The sequence below is a fragment of the Aphelocoma coerulescens genome, chromosome 4 (genome assembly GCF_041296385.1).
Source record: "Aphelocoma coerulescens isolate FSJ_1873_10779 chromosome 4, UR_Acoe_1.0, whole genome shotgun sequence".
Classification (NCBI taxonomy): domain Eukaryota; kingdom Metazoa; phylum Chordata; class Aves; order Passeriformes; family Corvidae; genus Aphelocoma; species Aphelocoma coerulescens.
The window spans coordinates 79,085,617-79,102,312 of NC_091017.1; the positions used below are offsets into that span (position 1 = coordinate 79,085,617).

General features: G+C 51.3%; 1 protein-coding gene across 1 annotated transcript; it reads left to right on the forward strand.

Annotated features, from left to right (window-relative positions):
• Nucleotides 1-1,269: 1,269 nt before the first annotated feature.
• Nucleotides 1,270-15,158, forward strand: LOC138109216 (centrosome-associated protein ALMS1-like). Its single transcript, XM_069012294.1, has 8 exons — nucleotides 1,270-2,456; nucleotides 5,431-5,545; nucleotides 6,400-6,609; nucleotides 8,376-8,620; nucleotides 9,127-9,310; nucleotides 9,529-9,589; nucleotides 10,649-10,748; nucleotides 15,030-15,158. Exons 1-8 carry the CDS (start codon nucleotides 1,362-1,364, stop codon nucleotides 15,072-15,074), a joined length of 2,055 nt encoding a protein of 684 aa, XP_068868395.1. The 5' UTR covers nucleotides 1,270-1,361; the 3' UTR covers nucleotides 15,075-15,158.
• Nucleotides 15,159-16,696: the final 1,538 nt, after the last annotated feature.

The following is a 16,696-nucleotide window of genomic DNA, read 5'->3' on the forward strand; positions in this document are numbered from 1 at the left end:
CTGATGTGTTGATAGGGATTGCATCTGGTTATTTTCATTTCTCACTGGAGGTGGGTTTTTTTTCTTTGAAGTTTTTCCTCTCAGAATGGAGAGATTTTGGTGTTTCCAGAAGACAGTTTTTATTTGCAGAGGAAAATTGCAATGATTATATAAGGCTGCAACATCAGTAACCTGGATAAAAAAGAGAGGGGAACAGAGGTGTTAATATAAAATTATCTCCTAATATTTTTTTATAGCTGTGATGGTCTAAAGGCCCAGGTGAGAAAAGAACTTAAGGAGAAAGAGTCTTTTGTGAAGGCAGCTAGTGCAGCTGGAACTTTAAAGAAGCTTTCGGAAGAAAGACTTGCATGTCTTAAATCTTCCCTGACTTCTTCAACTGTATTTTTAGATGATCTAATAAAAGATTACCTCTACCCACAGAGCTTGTCTAGAGCTTAAAATTATGCAAATTATGTATTTTTTAAAAAGAAGTTTCTCTATACAAACTTATTTTTATTTTTTGCCTGTTTACATTCCTTCCATTTCTTGGTAACTTTCTAAAAAGCCAGGAATAGCAAAGTTCTGCCTGGCATTCCCAAGCCTGATCTCATTTGTCAGGAGGATGTGGAGGAAGCCTCTTACACAAGTTTATAAACATTGCCCTTGTATGGGAAGAAAAATTCCTGCGCTTTCAGAGTTAGTGAGGCTGGGCCTGGCTACACCATCCCTGATCTCTGTGTTCCACCAAAGCCCTGTGCTGGGAAGGGAAGAGATCCAGTCATCCTGGCCTTTATCCAAAGAGCACAAGACAAAGCACATTTCTAAATGTCGTATTTTTTAATATGGAGTTATTATTCATATTATTAAATATGAAGTTATATTTAAAATGCCTTTAAAGTGTCCAAGGCCAGGTTGGACAGGCCCTGCAGCACGCTGGGACAGTGGAAGGTGTCCCTGTCCATGGCACTGGGTGGGCTTTAAGGTCCCTTCCCACCCAACCCACGGCATGACTCTAAATAAAGGCTCAGTTCAGTGCTGGTCACAGCAATTCCCTGAGGTGGAATTGGATTCCTCCCCAGATTCATTGGATATAATATTCTTTGGATTCCATGTTGCAGATGATAGAAAATACAATTTATATGCCTTTAATTTAACACTCAAACTGCATTTCCGAGTTCACTGCGTTTTGGGAATGAGCTCAGCAACCCTGCTTTGAATCCTTTGGCGTGCTTTGGAAGTTTTAGGATGAAAATCCTCCACTTTAAGCTAGGAAACAAAACATTCAAGTGTTTTCTTCTCTTGCAGAACCCTTGGATCGTTCCAAGGCTGTCAAACCCTCCCAGTCCGTGCCCGGATCCAGCCGGCTCTCCCTGCCCCGCCCGATGCCCACGAGCGACAGCTGCTGCCTGGATTCCAGGGACTTCTGCAGGGATGCTCCTGGAGCTGGACATGCTCCCCCCTCCTCGGGGGCTGCCCTGGCCAGAGCACAGCAGCACCAGTGGGGTTCCTGTGTCCCCCTCAGGAGAGGAGGGGAGCGGGAATTCTTTGCTCTCACTGCAGAGGCTGATGAGAGTAGGATCGAGGATCTGGGTGCCAGTGCATCATCCCTTGGGAAGGAGGCAGCTGGGATGGAGCTGCACCAGGAAGCAGCTGGAAGTGATCCTTTGCCACGTGCCCAAACAACTGTCCTGGATGAGAATGTGGGGAAAGCACCACGGCAGAGAAGCCACTCCAGGGGCAGCTTGGATGAGCTCTGGGTGAAGTTCTTGGAGCGCCGGAGCAGACACCAGCAGCAGGATTTCGGGAATAACGGCGAGCTGTCCCTTGTGGAGCGCCTGGATCGGCTGGCCAGGGTCCTGCAGAATCCCATCAGGCACACCCTGGCACTGGCACCAGCTGGGGAGAAGGTTCCTGAGGAGAAAGTGCAGGGAAGGGAACAGACAGAAACTCGGCTGGCAAGAAAAGCCAGGTCTGGGAGCAGCGTGGAGCCGAAGGGAGAACGAGCAGGAGAGCGGCCACGTGTGATCCACGGCAGAAACAGCCTGGAGGGGCCCGGGGCCAGCGGGCCAGGGGAGAGGAGGATCCACCACCTGAACAGGATTCTGGAGGAGCAGCAGTACCTGGAAGCTCCCAGTGACACCTCCTCAGAGACGAGGCTGAGCGGAGACCCCAGCACCTGCAGCACCTCGGGGTGGGACACGGGGACCCAGGCGGGGCTGGACACCCCCGAGGGCAGCAGCTCGCTGTCCACGTCCACCATCGACACGGCCAGGCTGCTCCGGGCCTTCGGGCAGCACAGGCTCAGGCTGGCCCCGAGGCTGGCCCCAAAGCTGGCCCCGAAGCTGTCCCCGAGGCTGGCCCAGCTCTACTGTGCCATCAGCCACCAGAAGAGCCGCTCCGAGGATGAGAGCGGAGCAGGGGCTGCGGGATGTCCCCAGGGCGCTGCTGAGGGGCTTGGGAAGAGGCAGCAGACCCAGGTAAGTGCTCGCTGAGCCCAAAGGGCAGCTCTGAATAATCCCCAGGAGCTTCCCCAGTGCTGGACAGGCTCTGTGAGCCGGGAATCACTGAAAACCTCCAGGGATGTTTATAGGGGAGGCTTCTGCCTTCCCCCTGAGCAGCCCCAGCCAACGTCTGCCCCTCCAGGAGCCAGGGCAGCACCCAGAGAGGATAAAACACCAGCTGTGCTTTCTGTCCCTTTGCTCTCCTTGTCTTTGTTTCCCTTGGGAAGCAAATCCTGCTGTTCCTGGATACCTGCAGGCTCTGGCTTTGGCAGTGCCCAACATGAGGTTGTAAATTTGATGCAAATTCATGCCTGAAAATCCCTGGGCAAGGATCAGTACAATTACTGTTGGAATTTTCCTACTGTTTGTCTTGTAAATGGGGGATTGTTTTGTCTGGCTGGCTGTGAGCACCTTCAGTTTCTGTGTTGAGCAGTTCAGGATTCTTCAAAGAGCTGAGAATTCCAGGTGAGAGCTCTGCAGTGCAGCTGCTTCAAAGTGGAGGGAATAGTTCCTTCAGGTGAATTCTCCTTTGGAGGAGAAATGGAAATGTCCTTAAAGAGGGACTTAGTGTGGATTTGGTGATTTTAGTCAGGAATTGCAGAGTTTGGGGGTCTGTAATACACAGGAATGCTGAAAAGTACAGAACAAGTGAGGAATATTGAACTTTTTTCTTTCATTTTTTTGTATTTCCAGAAGAAAGTGGAACTGGCATCAGTGCTACCAGGTTTAATAGAAATTAGCTATTTTATTTCATAGAAACAACTCCAAGTCTGTGTGTCAAATAAGCCAGTGAATTATGAAATAATGAAAATAACTAAATAAATCTGGGGGAGAAATGATATTTTTGACAGTGAAGAATGGTTTAAAAATATTTAATATTTTTATTTATAACATTTACTTAAAGGTAAAATAAAACTGCCCTGAACTTTGCAGTATGAGGACTATTGATCAGAACACTGGCATTAGGATCCAGCATTTCTGGCATGGTTGTAGAATTTAGATGATTTTATTCCACATTCCATTCACAAGATTAATTTTTCAGGGTCTATTGAACCTTAAACCCAAATCTGGTTTTTTTACCTGTTGAAATCACCTGTGAGATGACAAATGGAATTAATGCTTAGGGGAATAAACCCATTAAAGGCTCATTGAACCCCCGTGGCTTTAGAAACATATCTTTTTTATCTGGTGATTAAATATTCTTTTAAAAAATCCATCTGAAGACACACATGAGCCCCCTCAAATAAGGAGTGAGAGAAAATAGAAGACAAAATAGCAAATTTCATTTAAAATTCTGGTTTGGGTTATTTCTGGGCAGTTTAGCTGAGGAAAAGTCAAGATTTAATTGTATTTTTAGTGCAAATGTCTGTGGTTCAGAGGCAGATCCTCATTCCGAGCAGGAGCCCAGCTCCCAGAGAGATTCCTGCCCCAATCCTTCTGGGAGTGCTGCATTTTGGAGCTCAGGTTTCTGACAGCCCATTGTCAGCTCTGCTTCCAGAAACTTGGTTGCAGCTTTTTGTATTTATAGCTCCCAGAGCCATCCCAGGAGGTTTTTCTCCCTCCCAGTTTGTGCTCTCTCCCAGTCCCTCCTGGAGCTGCCATCTGGCAGCAGGTGCAGAGCTAAAGGTTGGAGAACAGGGAATGTTCTCATCCAAGCAGGAATGTTCCTGGCACTGCTCAGGACTGAATGGCTGCTGGTGCTGCACGTGCATGGGAAGGGGATATTTTGGGGTTGTTCTCCCTGATTTTACACATTTCTGCCGAGCACATAATTCAAATTCACACATTCACAATTCAAATGTTCACATGTTCTATTATCTGAAAGAAAATCCATATCCCTGCATCTGTGCAGTGCCTCTCCTGGAGCTGGGATAGTTACAGGAAATTAAAAAAACAGCTTTGTGAGAGTCAAAATTGCCTCCTTTCAGTATTGAACTGAAATTCTGCTTAGGGGTGACAGAACTCCAGTAAAAGGGAATGAAGAGGCCTCTGCATTTCCATCGTGGCTGGTGTTGGGGTTACTCACAGGACACCAATTAGTTTACTACAGGTTGCTAATTGCTGTGGGCAGGGGGGAGATGCAGTTCCAGAATTAGAGCTGGAGCTCAGGGGAGCTGCAGGGGCTGTCAGGGCCTGGCTGCTGGGCTGGGAGCCTGGAAGTGCTGCTTGGTCATCGGTGCTGATAAAGCCCTGGCCCCTGTGTTCCACAGAGCCCAGCCTTGGGACAGGGTTCTGCTGTTTAATGGCTTGGTTAATTGAAACTAGTGTTCGATCTCCAAGCTGGGCTGTGTCCAGCCCTGCAGCTTTCACACCTGGCTTGGTGTAAATGAAGGTGTGAGGCTCCTCTTGTGCCTCACCCTGCTCCTTCTGTGTCCTCCTGTTTCGTGGATTCATTGGCTTTAATTTTTCCCACCTGGAGGACTCTGGTGAGGATCACAGGGTGAAAGGATTGTGCCTCCCCACCCTCCTAGGGAACAATTCCTTCCCAGTATCCCATCTATCCCTGCCCTCTGGCAGTGGGAAGCCATTCCCTGCCTCCTGGCCCTCCATGCCTTGGCCCCAGTCCCTCTGCAGCTCTCCTGGAGCCCCTTTAGGCCCTGCAAGGGGCTCGCAGCTCTTCCTGTGTCCTTCCCTTCTCCAGGGGAACATTCCCAAATGAGTTGGAGGATGCCCAGTGCTGTCCAGAATCTGATCCCAGCAAGCTCTTCCCCACAGAAAAAAAGTGCTTTTCCTACAAAACCGGGCTGCTGGAAGTGCCCTGGAGCACAGGGATGGAGCCAGGGCTGGTTTTTGTGAGGGCAGGGAGACAGATCAGCCTGGGATCAGCATTAATAACAACAGAACCAAGGTGCAACAAGACAAAAGCAGTGACTTTTTTCTGTTTAAGACCTGTTTTTGCTCATTTTGGTTGGAATTTCAGGAATTTCTGTTCTCTTGCCTGTTTTTGTAGAGCACCATCCCCTTTTCCTCGGATTCCACCTGTGCCAGCAGCAATTCCTGGGGGCTGAGCTCTGCTCTCAGCAACAAGCGACGGACACGGATGCTGAACAAAGGGATCCAGGCAGGTGGGTCCCGGAATTGCAGACTCTCCTGGATTCCTCCTGCCTTTCCTGTCTTTGGAGCCCATTCTCCCGAGTCTGGGTGTTTCTGCTGAGGGGTCTGTACAGGCAGCACCCTCCAAATTCACTTCAGATGCTGTCAGAGAAGGATGACGTAAACACGAGCTGTTTATTTGGCATTTTGAGGCTGCTCTAATAACCAGTTTTGTCACTTGTAGATGTGTTAACCTCAGCTTCTGATCCATTCCAATAGCAAAGGTGAACTGCCTTTTTTTATCTATTGTTTTCTCCCGAGACATCTGTTCCTCCCAGAATGGATTTTGTGGGCATATGCTATTTCAGAAGGCAACTGCAGTGTTCTGTGTTCTTCCTGGGAATATTTTGGGTGTTAAATTCTATTTCAATCCTGAGCTGCTCCTGGCCTGGTGCAGTTCTGCAGTTGGGTTTTTTCTGGTGGTAATTAACAGTTTCTTCACTGCATTCATTTCCACGCCAACTCCCCATCGTCACATTGAGTAATGGTCTTGGTTTATTCATCAGATACAGCAATTATTTATTTATTACTGCTTGTGTGCAAGTGGACTGAAGCAGGGAACGATTTTCGTAGGACAGAGTTAGTTCCAGTTTGATTCCCACCCCCATGTAAATGTATGTTTTGCTTGGGGTGTTTGGTTTTCACCACTCTCATTTCACTCAGGTTATCACACAGTAACAGTCCCGAGCCACTGGAAGCTCCCTTGGTTTGGGGATGTGGGAATATAAAAGGTTTTGACTTTTGAAGGCTGAAATGAGTTGAGACAAGGGTCATTCCCTGCCCTGGCACACGTGGATGAGATGTCCCTGCTCCCTTTCCATTCCAGGAGACCTGGAGATCGTGAGCAGTGCCACCAGGAAGAACACCCGGGATGTTGGGGTGACCTTCCCCACTCCCAGGTCCAGCCAGCAGCTGCAGGAGCCCCCGGGGCCGTGGCAGGGTGGCCGTGGAGGGGCAGCAGGAGCCTGGCACCAGCACCGGGTGGTGCTCCCCATGGACAGAAGGACAAAGAGGAACAGGCTGCACTTCCAGCAAGGTCAGCACCCGGGGGGCTGTGGGGAGGGCTGGGGACACCCGGGCCTGTCCTGCCACAGTCATTCCTGCTGGGATTCACCGAGATGTCAGCCAGAACCACTGCCAGGGGATTATTCTGGTGCTGAGTCGTGATGGCACTGTCAGTCCTGGAGTGGCTGGACAGGCAGGAAAGGCAGTCCTTAGGAAGGAGTAAACAGGTGAGGAAGGATAACATGGGAATCACTTAATGTTAGTTTCTGACACACAAAACGTTCTGTTAAACTCTCAGTGCTGGTCACCAACTTGTCCTTAATGTCTCACCCTGAGGCTTCCCAGAAGATTTTTCCAGAGTACTTGAGTGAAAACTGGGAAGAACTCGACTCTGGAGAGTTGCATTTTTAGGCTGCTGGTGGAGCCTCCTGACATTTTAATTTCTTTTTTTTTGTCTCTCTTAAATTCCTGCTGCTCTTCACAACATCACAATTAAGTGTTTAAAAATATTTCCCTTACTCATCAGTGTTGTTGTTGTGGGGATTGATGGTTCTCTCTCATAAGGGTTTAATATAGAAAATTCAGAGTGTCTGCTCAGAACCCCAGCTGCTGTATTTGCATCACCGTGTGTGTAAACTGCGAGTAACTGAATTCCTGGGGACTCACCAAACATTGGGGAGATGGAAAGCATTCGATCTTCCAAAATATGGATAAAGAGCCACAGGGCTTAGGACAGCAGAGAGGCTGCTTAAAACTGTGTGATTGCTGGTAAATAATTGTTCTTTCCATGGAGAAACCTGGAAAATGAACAGTTCCGTGCTTTTCAAAAGTGGTGTTTGATAAAGGCTTGCTGGTTTTGGGACACTTGGCAAAGGAATTCTCTTGACCCTGCCCAAGGTGTTTCCTACAGGAATTCCCACTGGAATTTCTGCAGTGAGGGGTTGCTGCAGTGTTGCCACTGGTTGGGTTTAGGTGCAAAGCTAGGCTTTGCTGTGGTTTAACCCCAGCTGGCACCTGAGCCCCACCGGTCCTTCCCTTCCCGAGGGATGTGGGACAGGATGGGAAGGGTCGGGTGAGGAAACCCCTGGATTGGGATACAGACAGGTGAATAGGGAAAGGAAAATCCACACAAGCACAGCAAGGCAAGGAATTCGTTCTCCACTTGGAGAATCCTGGATGGGTTGGGTTGGAAGGGACCTTAAATCCCATCCAGTGCCACCCCTGCCATGGGCAGGGACACCTCCCACTGTCCCAGGATGCTCCAAGCCCCAGTGTCCAGCCTGGCCTTGGGCACTGCCAGGGATCCAGGGGCAGCCCCAGCTGCTCTGGGCACCCTGTGCCAGGGCCTGCCCACCCTCATAGCCAGGAATTCCTTCCTGATACCTGGTGTAGACCTGTCCTACTTCAGCTTCAGACCATTCCCCTTGTCCCAAAGCCCTCTCCAGCCTCCATGGAACCCCCTGTAGGCCCTGGAGGGGCCCTTTCAGCCCCTGCCCACTTTCCCATCCCCAGGAAAGCTCCTTTGTGCCTGGTGCTGACTTGGGAGGTCAAAGCACCATCACTCCAAGTGTTCCCCTTCCTCTTCCCTCAGCTCTCCCTGCTGACCGTGGTGTTCTGTGGTCTGGGATATTCCTTGGGGCAGGTGGGATCAGCTCTCCTGGCTGTGTCCCCTCCCAGCTCTTTGTTCCCCCCCAGCCTCTGGGATTCCTCCAGGAATAAAGGACCATGGATTGGGATGGACAAACAGGCCCATGAACTGTCTCCAAATCTTCTTTCTCTTCTGTGCTTTTTTACCAGGGACTCCATGGCTTGTCCCAGCAGAGGACTTGAAATGTGAATCGAGGAAAGAAAACCAGTGCAGTGCCATTCCTGGCCCTGGGCCAGCCTGGTTTGAGCCCTGGAGCAGCAGCAAGCCTTGGAGGGAGCCTCTGCGGGAGAAGAACTGGGAGGAGCAGCAGCAGCACAGCGCGGGGCAGGCAGCAGCTGCACACCCAGGGGCTGCCAAGGGGCCGGGGCAGCCCCTGGGGAAGCTCACGCTGCAGGTGAGGGCACCCTGCACCCAGGGACTGCCAGGACCTCCACAGGGTGGGAATCATGGAGTGCTCGTGGCAGTCTGGCTTTCCCCACAGCACTCCCTCAGTGTATTGCCCCGGGATTTGACCTGGACTGGTATTTTAGGGATTAAATCCCTTGGCTTCGGGAACCAGAGGGAATGTAGCTGACAGAGCGTCCCACCACACTTGTTTCCATGCAGAAATAATACTGAGATGTACATAGTATGAGATTAAAATGAACTTTAATTATTATTTTTTTATTATTATTAATTATTAATTATTCGAGGTTTTTTCCTTTCTGGCCAGTTCAGCTCCTGGTTGTTAAACCAGGCCTCTGAGCACCTGCCCAGCATTAAGGGCAGGAGTTTTGTGTTGCACCCAATATTATGATGGGATGTTTTCCATGCTTTGGGGTTTATGGTGGATGTTCTGGGTCTCCCCTGCTGCTGCCAGCCCCAGTCAGGCCAGGCAGGGTGTGTTCTCTGTCCCCTCAGGAGGCCCTGGCCCTGCACCGCCCCGATTTCATCTCGCGCTCAGGGCAGCGCCTGCGGCACCTGCGGCTGCTCCAGGAGGAGAGGAGGCTCCAGGGGCTGCTGCAATCCCAGCAGGAGCAGCTGCTGCAGCCCCCAGGGAAGAGGAAGGACTGCAGGAGTGCACATCAGCTGGTGTCCCACCGAGGTGCTTTGAATTCTTCGATTTAAAGAATTCCACGTCATACTTAAGGGTGTATTTATTTATTATTTCTTTCTAATTAAGGCATTACAGTTTTTAACCCTATTGCCTGTAAGGTCTTATAAAGAGTTTTTATAAAAACTTCTGTAAAACTTACAAAGAACTCACACTGTTGCAGTAACAAACTTGTTCATTGTCCCCTTATCTCAAAATTTTCCATTCAGGTTTCCTGAGGAAAGAAAAAAGAACAATTCCCAAGAGTGAAATGGTTCAAAGATCTAAAAGGTAAAGCTCAGGGAATTTTATTTCAGGTGGATCAGTGCCCTGGGTAGGGCAGAGCTTTGAATCCTGTCTGCAGTCAAAGAATTGGGTGTGCAAAGAATTCAGCTTTTTCAGTAAAAAATGCAGGGAGGGAGAAATGTCTTACTTAGAAATCCCAACAAACCAAATCATTTTGGAAAAGTGATTTCTGTAGCTAAGCCTGAGGGTTCTGCTGCAGTGTCAGCCATCCACAGCAAACTGGATCCCAGATGGAGAGGGAATGGGGCTGGGGACACTGGAACATCTAAATAAGTTTACAAACTACCAAAGTGGGTAATTGGAGCAGGAGTGAGGCAGCATTTCCCCCAGAGGAAGAAGCATTCTATAGAAACAATCACCCCAAGGGAATACAGAGGCTTCTACCCTTGGAAAAAACACTTGAGGACAGGTTTTGTCTTATTTTTCACTCCAGTAATTCATCCCTAGAATGCCCAGCACACTCACGGTGGATGCATCCTTTGGAGAGGCTGTGCTGCAGAGAGCATGGGAAGGCATGAAAAAATGGGAGTTTATGGCAGCTGAATTTTGCTGGGAGTGGGATGTGAAGTGCTGGGCCAGGACCCCACAGAGGTGGCAGAGCCTGAATCCTTGGAAATAATCACAAGTTAAAGGGATGAGGCCTGACCAGCCTGATCCAGCCTTGGAGTTAACCCTGCTCTGAGCAGGAGCTTGGTGACCTCCAGAGGTGTCTGCCAACCTCGGTTTCCCTGTGATTCCATAAAATACCAATTGGAATACACAGTATATAAAATAAACCCCTTGATGTGTTCTATTTTAGTAATTTCTAGCATTTAAAAGTATTCTTAGGGTGTAAGCCTTCCACATTCCAGGTGTGGGAATTCCCGGGCTCACCCCTGCTGTGTATCCCGCGTTTTCCCGTGGGACACCACTAAACTCCAGACACTTTTGTCAGGGCTGTGCTTGGCCAGCAGCCCTTAAGGAATGTGGGCATAGAGCAGAGGGTGTGGTTTTTAATAGCAGGCAGTTCCAAATCACAGTTCTTGCCTTTTCTCTCCCATTCAGGATCTACGAGCAGCTCCCCGAGGTGAGGAAGAAGCGGGAGGAGGAGCAGAGGAGGCTGGAGTATGGCTCCTACCGCCTGAGGGCTCAGCTCTACAAAACAGTGAGTGCTCTCTGTCCTCTGGGACACCCCTGCTCCCTCAGGGACCTCCTCTGGGACACCCCTGCTCCCTCAGGGACCTCCTCTGGGACACCTGTGTTCCCTCAGGGACCTCCTTTGGGACACCCCTGCTCCCTCAGGGACCTCCTTTGGGACACCCCTGCTCCCTCAGGGACCTCCTTTGGGACACCCCTGCTCCCTCAGGGACCTCCTCTGGGACACCCTGCTCCCTCAGGGACCTCCTTTGGGACACCCTGCTCCTTCAGGGACCTCCTCTGGGACACCCTGCTCCCTCAAGGACCTCCTCTGGGATACCTTGCTCCCTCGGGGAGTCCCGGACACACAGGAATTTGCCGGATGGGAATTCCCAGGTGCTGGGCTGCAGGGGGTGCTCAGGCTGTGTTCCATCTAATCAGGGCAAGGCAGCCAGGCTTTGGAGTTCCCCCTTGCTCACCTGCAATCCTGCCATGACTGTGGAAACAAGGCAGGGAGCGTGGTCCTGGTGAAATGGTGCAGGAAGGGGCTCGTGCAGGGCCTTGGGTGGGACAGAGGATCATGGAGCACGTTCCAGGAAGGACAAGTGTCCTCGAGGCTGCTGGGTTTGCTCTCCTGTGCCCTGGCTGTGGATGGGTTTGGCTCAGGGAATTGCCAGCCAGCTTCCCAGCCATGCTTAACAAAGCCTGGAGTCATCCTTAATTTACCCAGTCAAGAGCTGGCAGTCCTGGTGGAAATTTAACTTTGAGGATTTCAGGAGTTTCTGTTTGCCCAGCTGATGGTGGGGCCTCCCAGCACAGGCACTGCCCAGCCAGGATCCCTGTCTGGGAGCTGTGGGATGAGCCAGGATCCCTGGGCATGGACAGGCACTGGAATTAAAACTGGTCTTTTTTTCCCCTCTGGATCTTAAACTTGCACTTCAGTTTTAGCATTACAGCTCCTTTCCTGGAGTACTCCAGAGCTGGAGTGGTAGGCTTGCTTGTTTGTTGGGAACAGCAGGAATTGAATTTTGAAAGTCAGGACTTGTATTATCCAAAACATCATCTTACTCTGATTTGGGGAATTTACCACTGGAGAGACTGAATTTGTTGCTATACTTGTGCAGGGTATTTTCAGGACATTTTTCTTTTCCTGGTCTGAGAATTCCAGCTGCTGGTACAGTAAAGTTTGAGGAATTAATGAGTTCTGGCAGTCGCTGACTTAGAGTGGCAGAGTCAGCTGGAAGCAGGGAGGGAAGAGGATCAGAACTTTTGTACATAAATGTGGGTTTGATTGGGGGAGAGGTGGTGATTCATGGCAGTAAACAATCCCAGTGTTTTAGTTTTCCCTGCTGATGCAGAGAAGCTGCCGAGAGGAGCTGTAAATCAGGGAATGGGGTGAGAGCACCAGTTTCTGAGGGAGGCTCGTTGTGCCTGAAAAATGAACTGCAGATTTTGTGGAATGACTCCAAAAATGAGACAGAGCTTTGGGGGAAGGAAGGAGCTGCTCCAAGGGCTCCATGAAATGTGGGATGGATCTAAGCATGGATTTAAGGATCCCCTGTGCCCCAGGCTGCTCCAAGCATCTGTCCCAGGGCTGGTGTGGGGCAGCACTCAGGGCCTGGGACAGAGCTGCTCCTGCTCTGCTGCTGTCCCTGCAGGAGCCCAGGGAACCCAGCAGGGAGCAGCTCCTTTGGCATTTATCCAGGGAAAACATGGAAAAGGGAGCCAGAGTCAGGTCTGTGTGGGGCAGTGGTGGGGCTGGGCACGGCCCCTGTGTCAGGGCCTGGGACGTGCCCTGTCCCTAAAATCAGAGAACCATGGAATCGCTGAGGTTGGAAAATCCCTCTGAGCCCAACCATCCCCAGCACTGCCAGGACCACCACTGACCCATGTCCCCAGTGCCACATCCACAGGGCTTTAAACCCCTCCAGGGATGGGGACTCCACCACTGCCAGGCCTGGACAGCCCTTTCCAGGAAGGAATTTTCCCAATATCCACCCTGAGCCTCCCCTGGCCCAGCCTGAGGCCGTTCCCTCTCCTCCTGTCCCTGTTCCCTGGGAGCAGAGCCCGACCCCCCCGGCTGCCCCCTCCTGTCAGGGACTTGTGCAGAGCCACAAGGTCCCCCCTGAGCCTCCTTTGCTCCAGCCTGAGCCCCTTTCCAGCTCCCTCAGGAATTCTCCAGCCCCTTTCCAGCTCCCTCAGCCGCTCCTGGGGCTCCAGAGCCTTCCCCAGGGCCTTGAGGGCTCACAGTGGGTGATGAAAATTTGGGAAAGGAAGCAATGAATGAATGAATCCCATCCCACCCCTTCCATGGCGGGAACACCTCCCACTGTCCCAGGCTGCTCCGAGCCCCAGTGTCCAGCCTGGCCTTGGACGCTTCAGGGATGGACAATCTCAGTGTCCAGGCTGAGGGATGAGATGAAACTGAGTTTATTTGACTCAAAATAAGACCCCCAATTAGTGAATCTATATGAACAAAAGTTGCTTCCCTTTTGTAAAGCGAAGTGCAACTATCCCTGCAGGACTCTGGGAGGGGAAGGGCTCTCAGGGCTGGTTTCAGGGCGTTGATGTGACAGTTTGGGGCAGCTCACTGAGGTGAAAAGAGAATAATAATAAGTTTTGTTGGCACTGAGTGAGGGTGATCCTGAGGAGGAAACCACATGGGCTCACCTAGAACTGGAACCATAAAGACCCCTGGGCTGGAGTGCCCAGACATTCTTAATTCTGAAATTGTTCAATACTTCTCTTTATTGAGATAGCAAAATTATTTTTATCACAGGGTGCACATGGGTCGGGGCTGATGTTCTGTCCCAGCAGCCCTTTTTCTTTTGTACTTTTAATTTCAAATAGAGCATAAAATCATCCCCATCAGATCCGGGGATGGGAGCGCCCTGGAATTCTGAAGGCTTTGTAGCGGGAACAGATTCTGATCTGATGGCTGCAGCAATCAGAACGCTTTCAACCCCAGAGAGGTGGAAGTGGATTTTCTGAGTTTATCAGATCCAAATTGGTTCCATTACTGAGGCTTTTCATTGGGTGGAGTGAGTTTGTAATTTCAGCAAATTGGGAGGAAGCTCCTAACAGGGAGCAGCAGTTAATGGATCGCTTCCCTCTGCCCCTTAACGAAGGAACCCAGCCCTAGCACGGAGGAGCCTTTCTCCTGCGGGGATGGGAATGTCCCGGCGCCTGAGGCAGGCGGGGACCACAAGGTGTCACTGCCCCGGAGGGAAAGCGCCGGCTCCGCAGCCGGGAGCTGCGCTGAGGGGAGCTCTGGGGGAACGTTCTGGAATCACTCCCTGCTCTGGCCCGGAGGGAAAGCGCCGGCTCCGCAGCTCCCGGCTGCGCTGAGGGGAGCTCTGGGGGAACGTTCTGGAATCACTCCCTGCTCTGGCCCGGAGGGAAAGCGCCGGCTCTGCAGCCGGGAGCTGCGCTGAGGGGAGCTCTGGGGGAATGTTCTGGAATCACTCCCTGCTCTGGCCCGGAGGGAAAGCGCCGGCTCCGCAGCCGGGAGCTGCGCTGAGGGGAGCTCTGGGGGAATGTTCTGGAATCACTCCCTGCTCTGGCCTGGAGGGGACCTTAAAGCCCTTCCAGATCCAGCCCCTGCCGGGGGTCACAGACTGAGTGTTCTGTGTGGAGTGTGCTTTGGTTTGGTTCTTTAACATCTACCAAAATTCTTCTCAGCCCATTCGGGAAGAGTTTGCAAAGGACTTTTCCCGTGTTTCGGCCTCAGGATTGTGCAGACTCCCCCTGCTCCCGCTCAGCCGTGGCTCATCCCTCCCACTGTCCTGATTTATTCCACTGTTTATGGTGGAAAGCACTTTCTGTACCTTCCACTGTCCTTGTGGCTCTTCCCTGGAACTCTGCTGCTTTTCCTGAGTCCTCCCCTAGCACACCCAGGCTGGGGAGCTCGTGGCTCCCAGAGGTTGTGCTCAGGATGGCAGGATCCTGCTGAAGGGAACAGTCTCAGCCAGTTCCAGGGGTAATCTCTGGCCTGTTCCTGACCGTTCCACTGCAGCCAGCACAGGGATATCCTGGTGTTCTCAGAGAGCAACTCCTGTCCTACAAGGTGTAAATTCCCATTTTGTGGTGTTTTATTGCCCCTTGATGGCCAGGCTGGACGGGGCTTGGAGCACCCTGGGCTGTGGAAGGTGTCTCTGCCCCAGCAGGGGTGGCACTGGGTGGGCTTTAGGGTCCCTTCCCATCCAAACCACTCTGGGATTCCATAACAACCTCTTCAGAGAACTTAGGCTCAGCATTTTTAATTTTCAAAGCACTAAACCTCACCTGTCTGCCTTTGCTTTTCTCTCAGAAAATCACCAACCGTGTCCTGGGGAAGAAGGTGTCCTGGAGCTGATGGGATGGTCTCTGGCCAGGCCGGGGTGCTGCAGCCCAGAGCAGGACCTGGTGGGAGGATGCAGTAAATGCTTCTGCAGCTTGAGTTTGTGCTACTGGGTCACTTTTGTACTAATTAATCCTGCCCTGTGTAAGAATCAATAATCTGGGGGGGAATGTCAGGGTTTTAAATAAATAACTGGGTTTTTGTAGTGGTGGTGTGCACTTCCAGAGGAAGAAGAGTCTGGAAAAACTTGCTTCGTAATGTATTTATAGCTCCCTGGCTGGAATAGCAGTTTTATATATTTATTTTCAATGGGTTTTAATGAGGATTTAAATTTTTTTTTTAAATTCCTGTCTCGATGTAGAAAATGGACTTGTTACAGTTTGTACTGAGAAACCCCTCCAATAAAACACCTGTGTTGCAGGAACTGTTGCAGCTGTTTGTGCAGGGAGCCGGAGGCACTGGGCAGAGACAGTTGTGCTGATGGTGGGAGTTTTTAGGCCTTTCTGGGAGAATCCCCTTTATCAGGTGGTTCTATCCTGCCAGGGCCTCTGGTTGTGCCCTGGACCAGCATCACTGGAAAGAGGCAGTGGAGAGATGTGGTTTGTAAAAGGCTGAAGTCTCAGTTTCATCTGATCACCACTGAGGAGTTCATAGGATGGATAAACAGGAAAAGACATCTGAGGAAAACAGAGTGGGTGTGAACTGTGGTTTCCTATTTTCTCTGCTTCAGATGTTTGTAGCAATTCAGGGACAGCTGTGAGGGAACACCCAGTGCTGGGAGGGCTGGGCACCACTCAGACGTGGAAGGTTCTGGAGAGACCCTCCAGGGCCTGAAGGGGCTCCAGGAGAGCTGGAGAGGGCCTGGGGACAGGGGCTGGAGGGACAGGAGCCAGGGAATGGCTTCCCAGTGCCAGAGGGCAGGGCTGGATGGGATATTGGGAAGGAATTTTTCCCCATGAGGGTGGGAAGGGGCTGGGCTGGAATTGCCAGAGCAGCTGTGGCTGCCCCTGGATCCCTGGCAGTGTCCAAGGCCAGGCTGGACAATGGGGCTTGGAGCAGCCTGGGACAGTGGGAGATGTCCCTGCCCATGGCAAGGGTGGCCCTGGATGGGATTTAAGGTCCCTTCCCACCCGAACCATTCCAGGATTCCATGATCTGGTCTGGTCTCAGAAATGGAAGTTAAAGTGCAGATTACAAGTCACGCAGCATCCCATGGCAGGGATAAATCAGCTCAGGCTGTGGCTCACCTCCTCAGACCTTCCAGCTTCCCAAAATCCAGCTGTGCCTGTTTATCACAGAATCAGCCTGGCTTGGCTTGCACGGGACCTTGGAGCCCATCCAGTGCCCCCTGCCCTGTCCAGCCTGGCCTTGAGCTGGGATTTGCTCCCTCCACTGCCTTGTCCTGGGGATCAGTTGGGACAGAAGTTGCTGCTTTGCCTTTGGAATTTTGTTCTGGGGCTGGAAATGAGCTTTGTGTGTTCCCGAAGCAAAAGGTGCTGGAACTGCTGGGGCTGAGCTCTGATAGATTCCCTGAGACCCACAGGGATAGATTTGTTCCCTGGGACAAGGGACTGGGGGGTGTTGGAGCCCTAAGGAGATCCTGCCTCACTTGGAGCTTGTTCAAGGCCACTCAGTTG

Bases quoted from the DNA above. Each gene is read 5' to 3' on its own strand.
- LOC138109216 (XM_069012294.1), top strand. From the start codon at position 1,362: ATGCCCACGAGCGACAGCTGCTGCCTGGATTCCAGGGACTTCTGCAGG. The intron at 8,621-9,126 runs GTGAGGGCACCC...CTGTCCCCTCAG, and splicing joins TGGGGAAGCTCACGCTGCAG to GAGGCCCTGGCCCTGCACCG. The intron at 10,749-15,029 runs GTGAGTGCTCTC...CTTTTCTCTCAG, and splicing joins GGGCTCAGCTCTACAAAACA to AAAATCACCAACCGTGTCCT.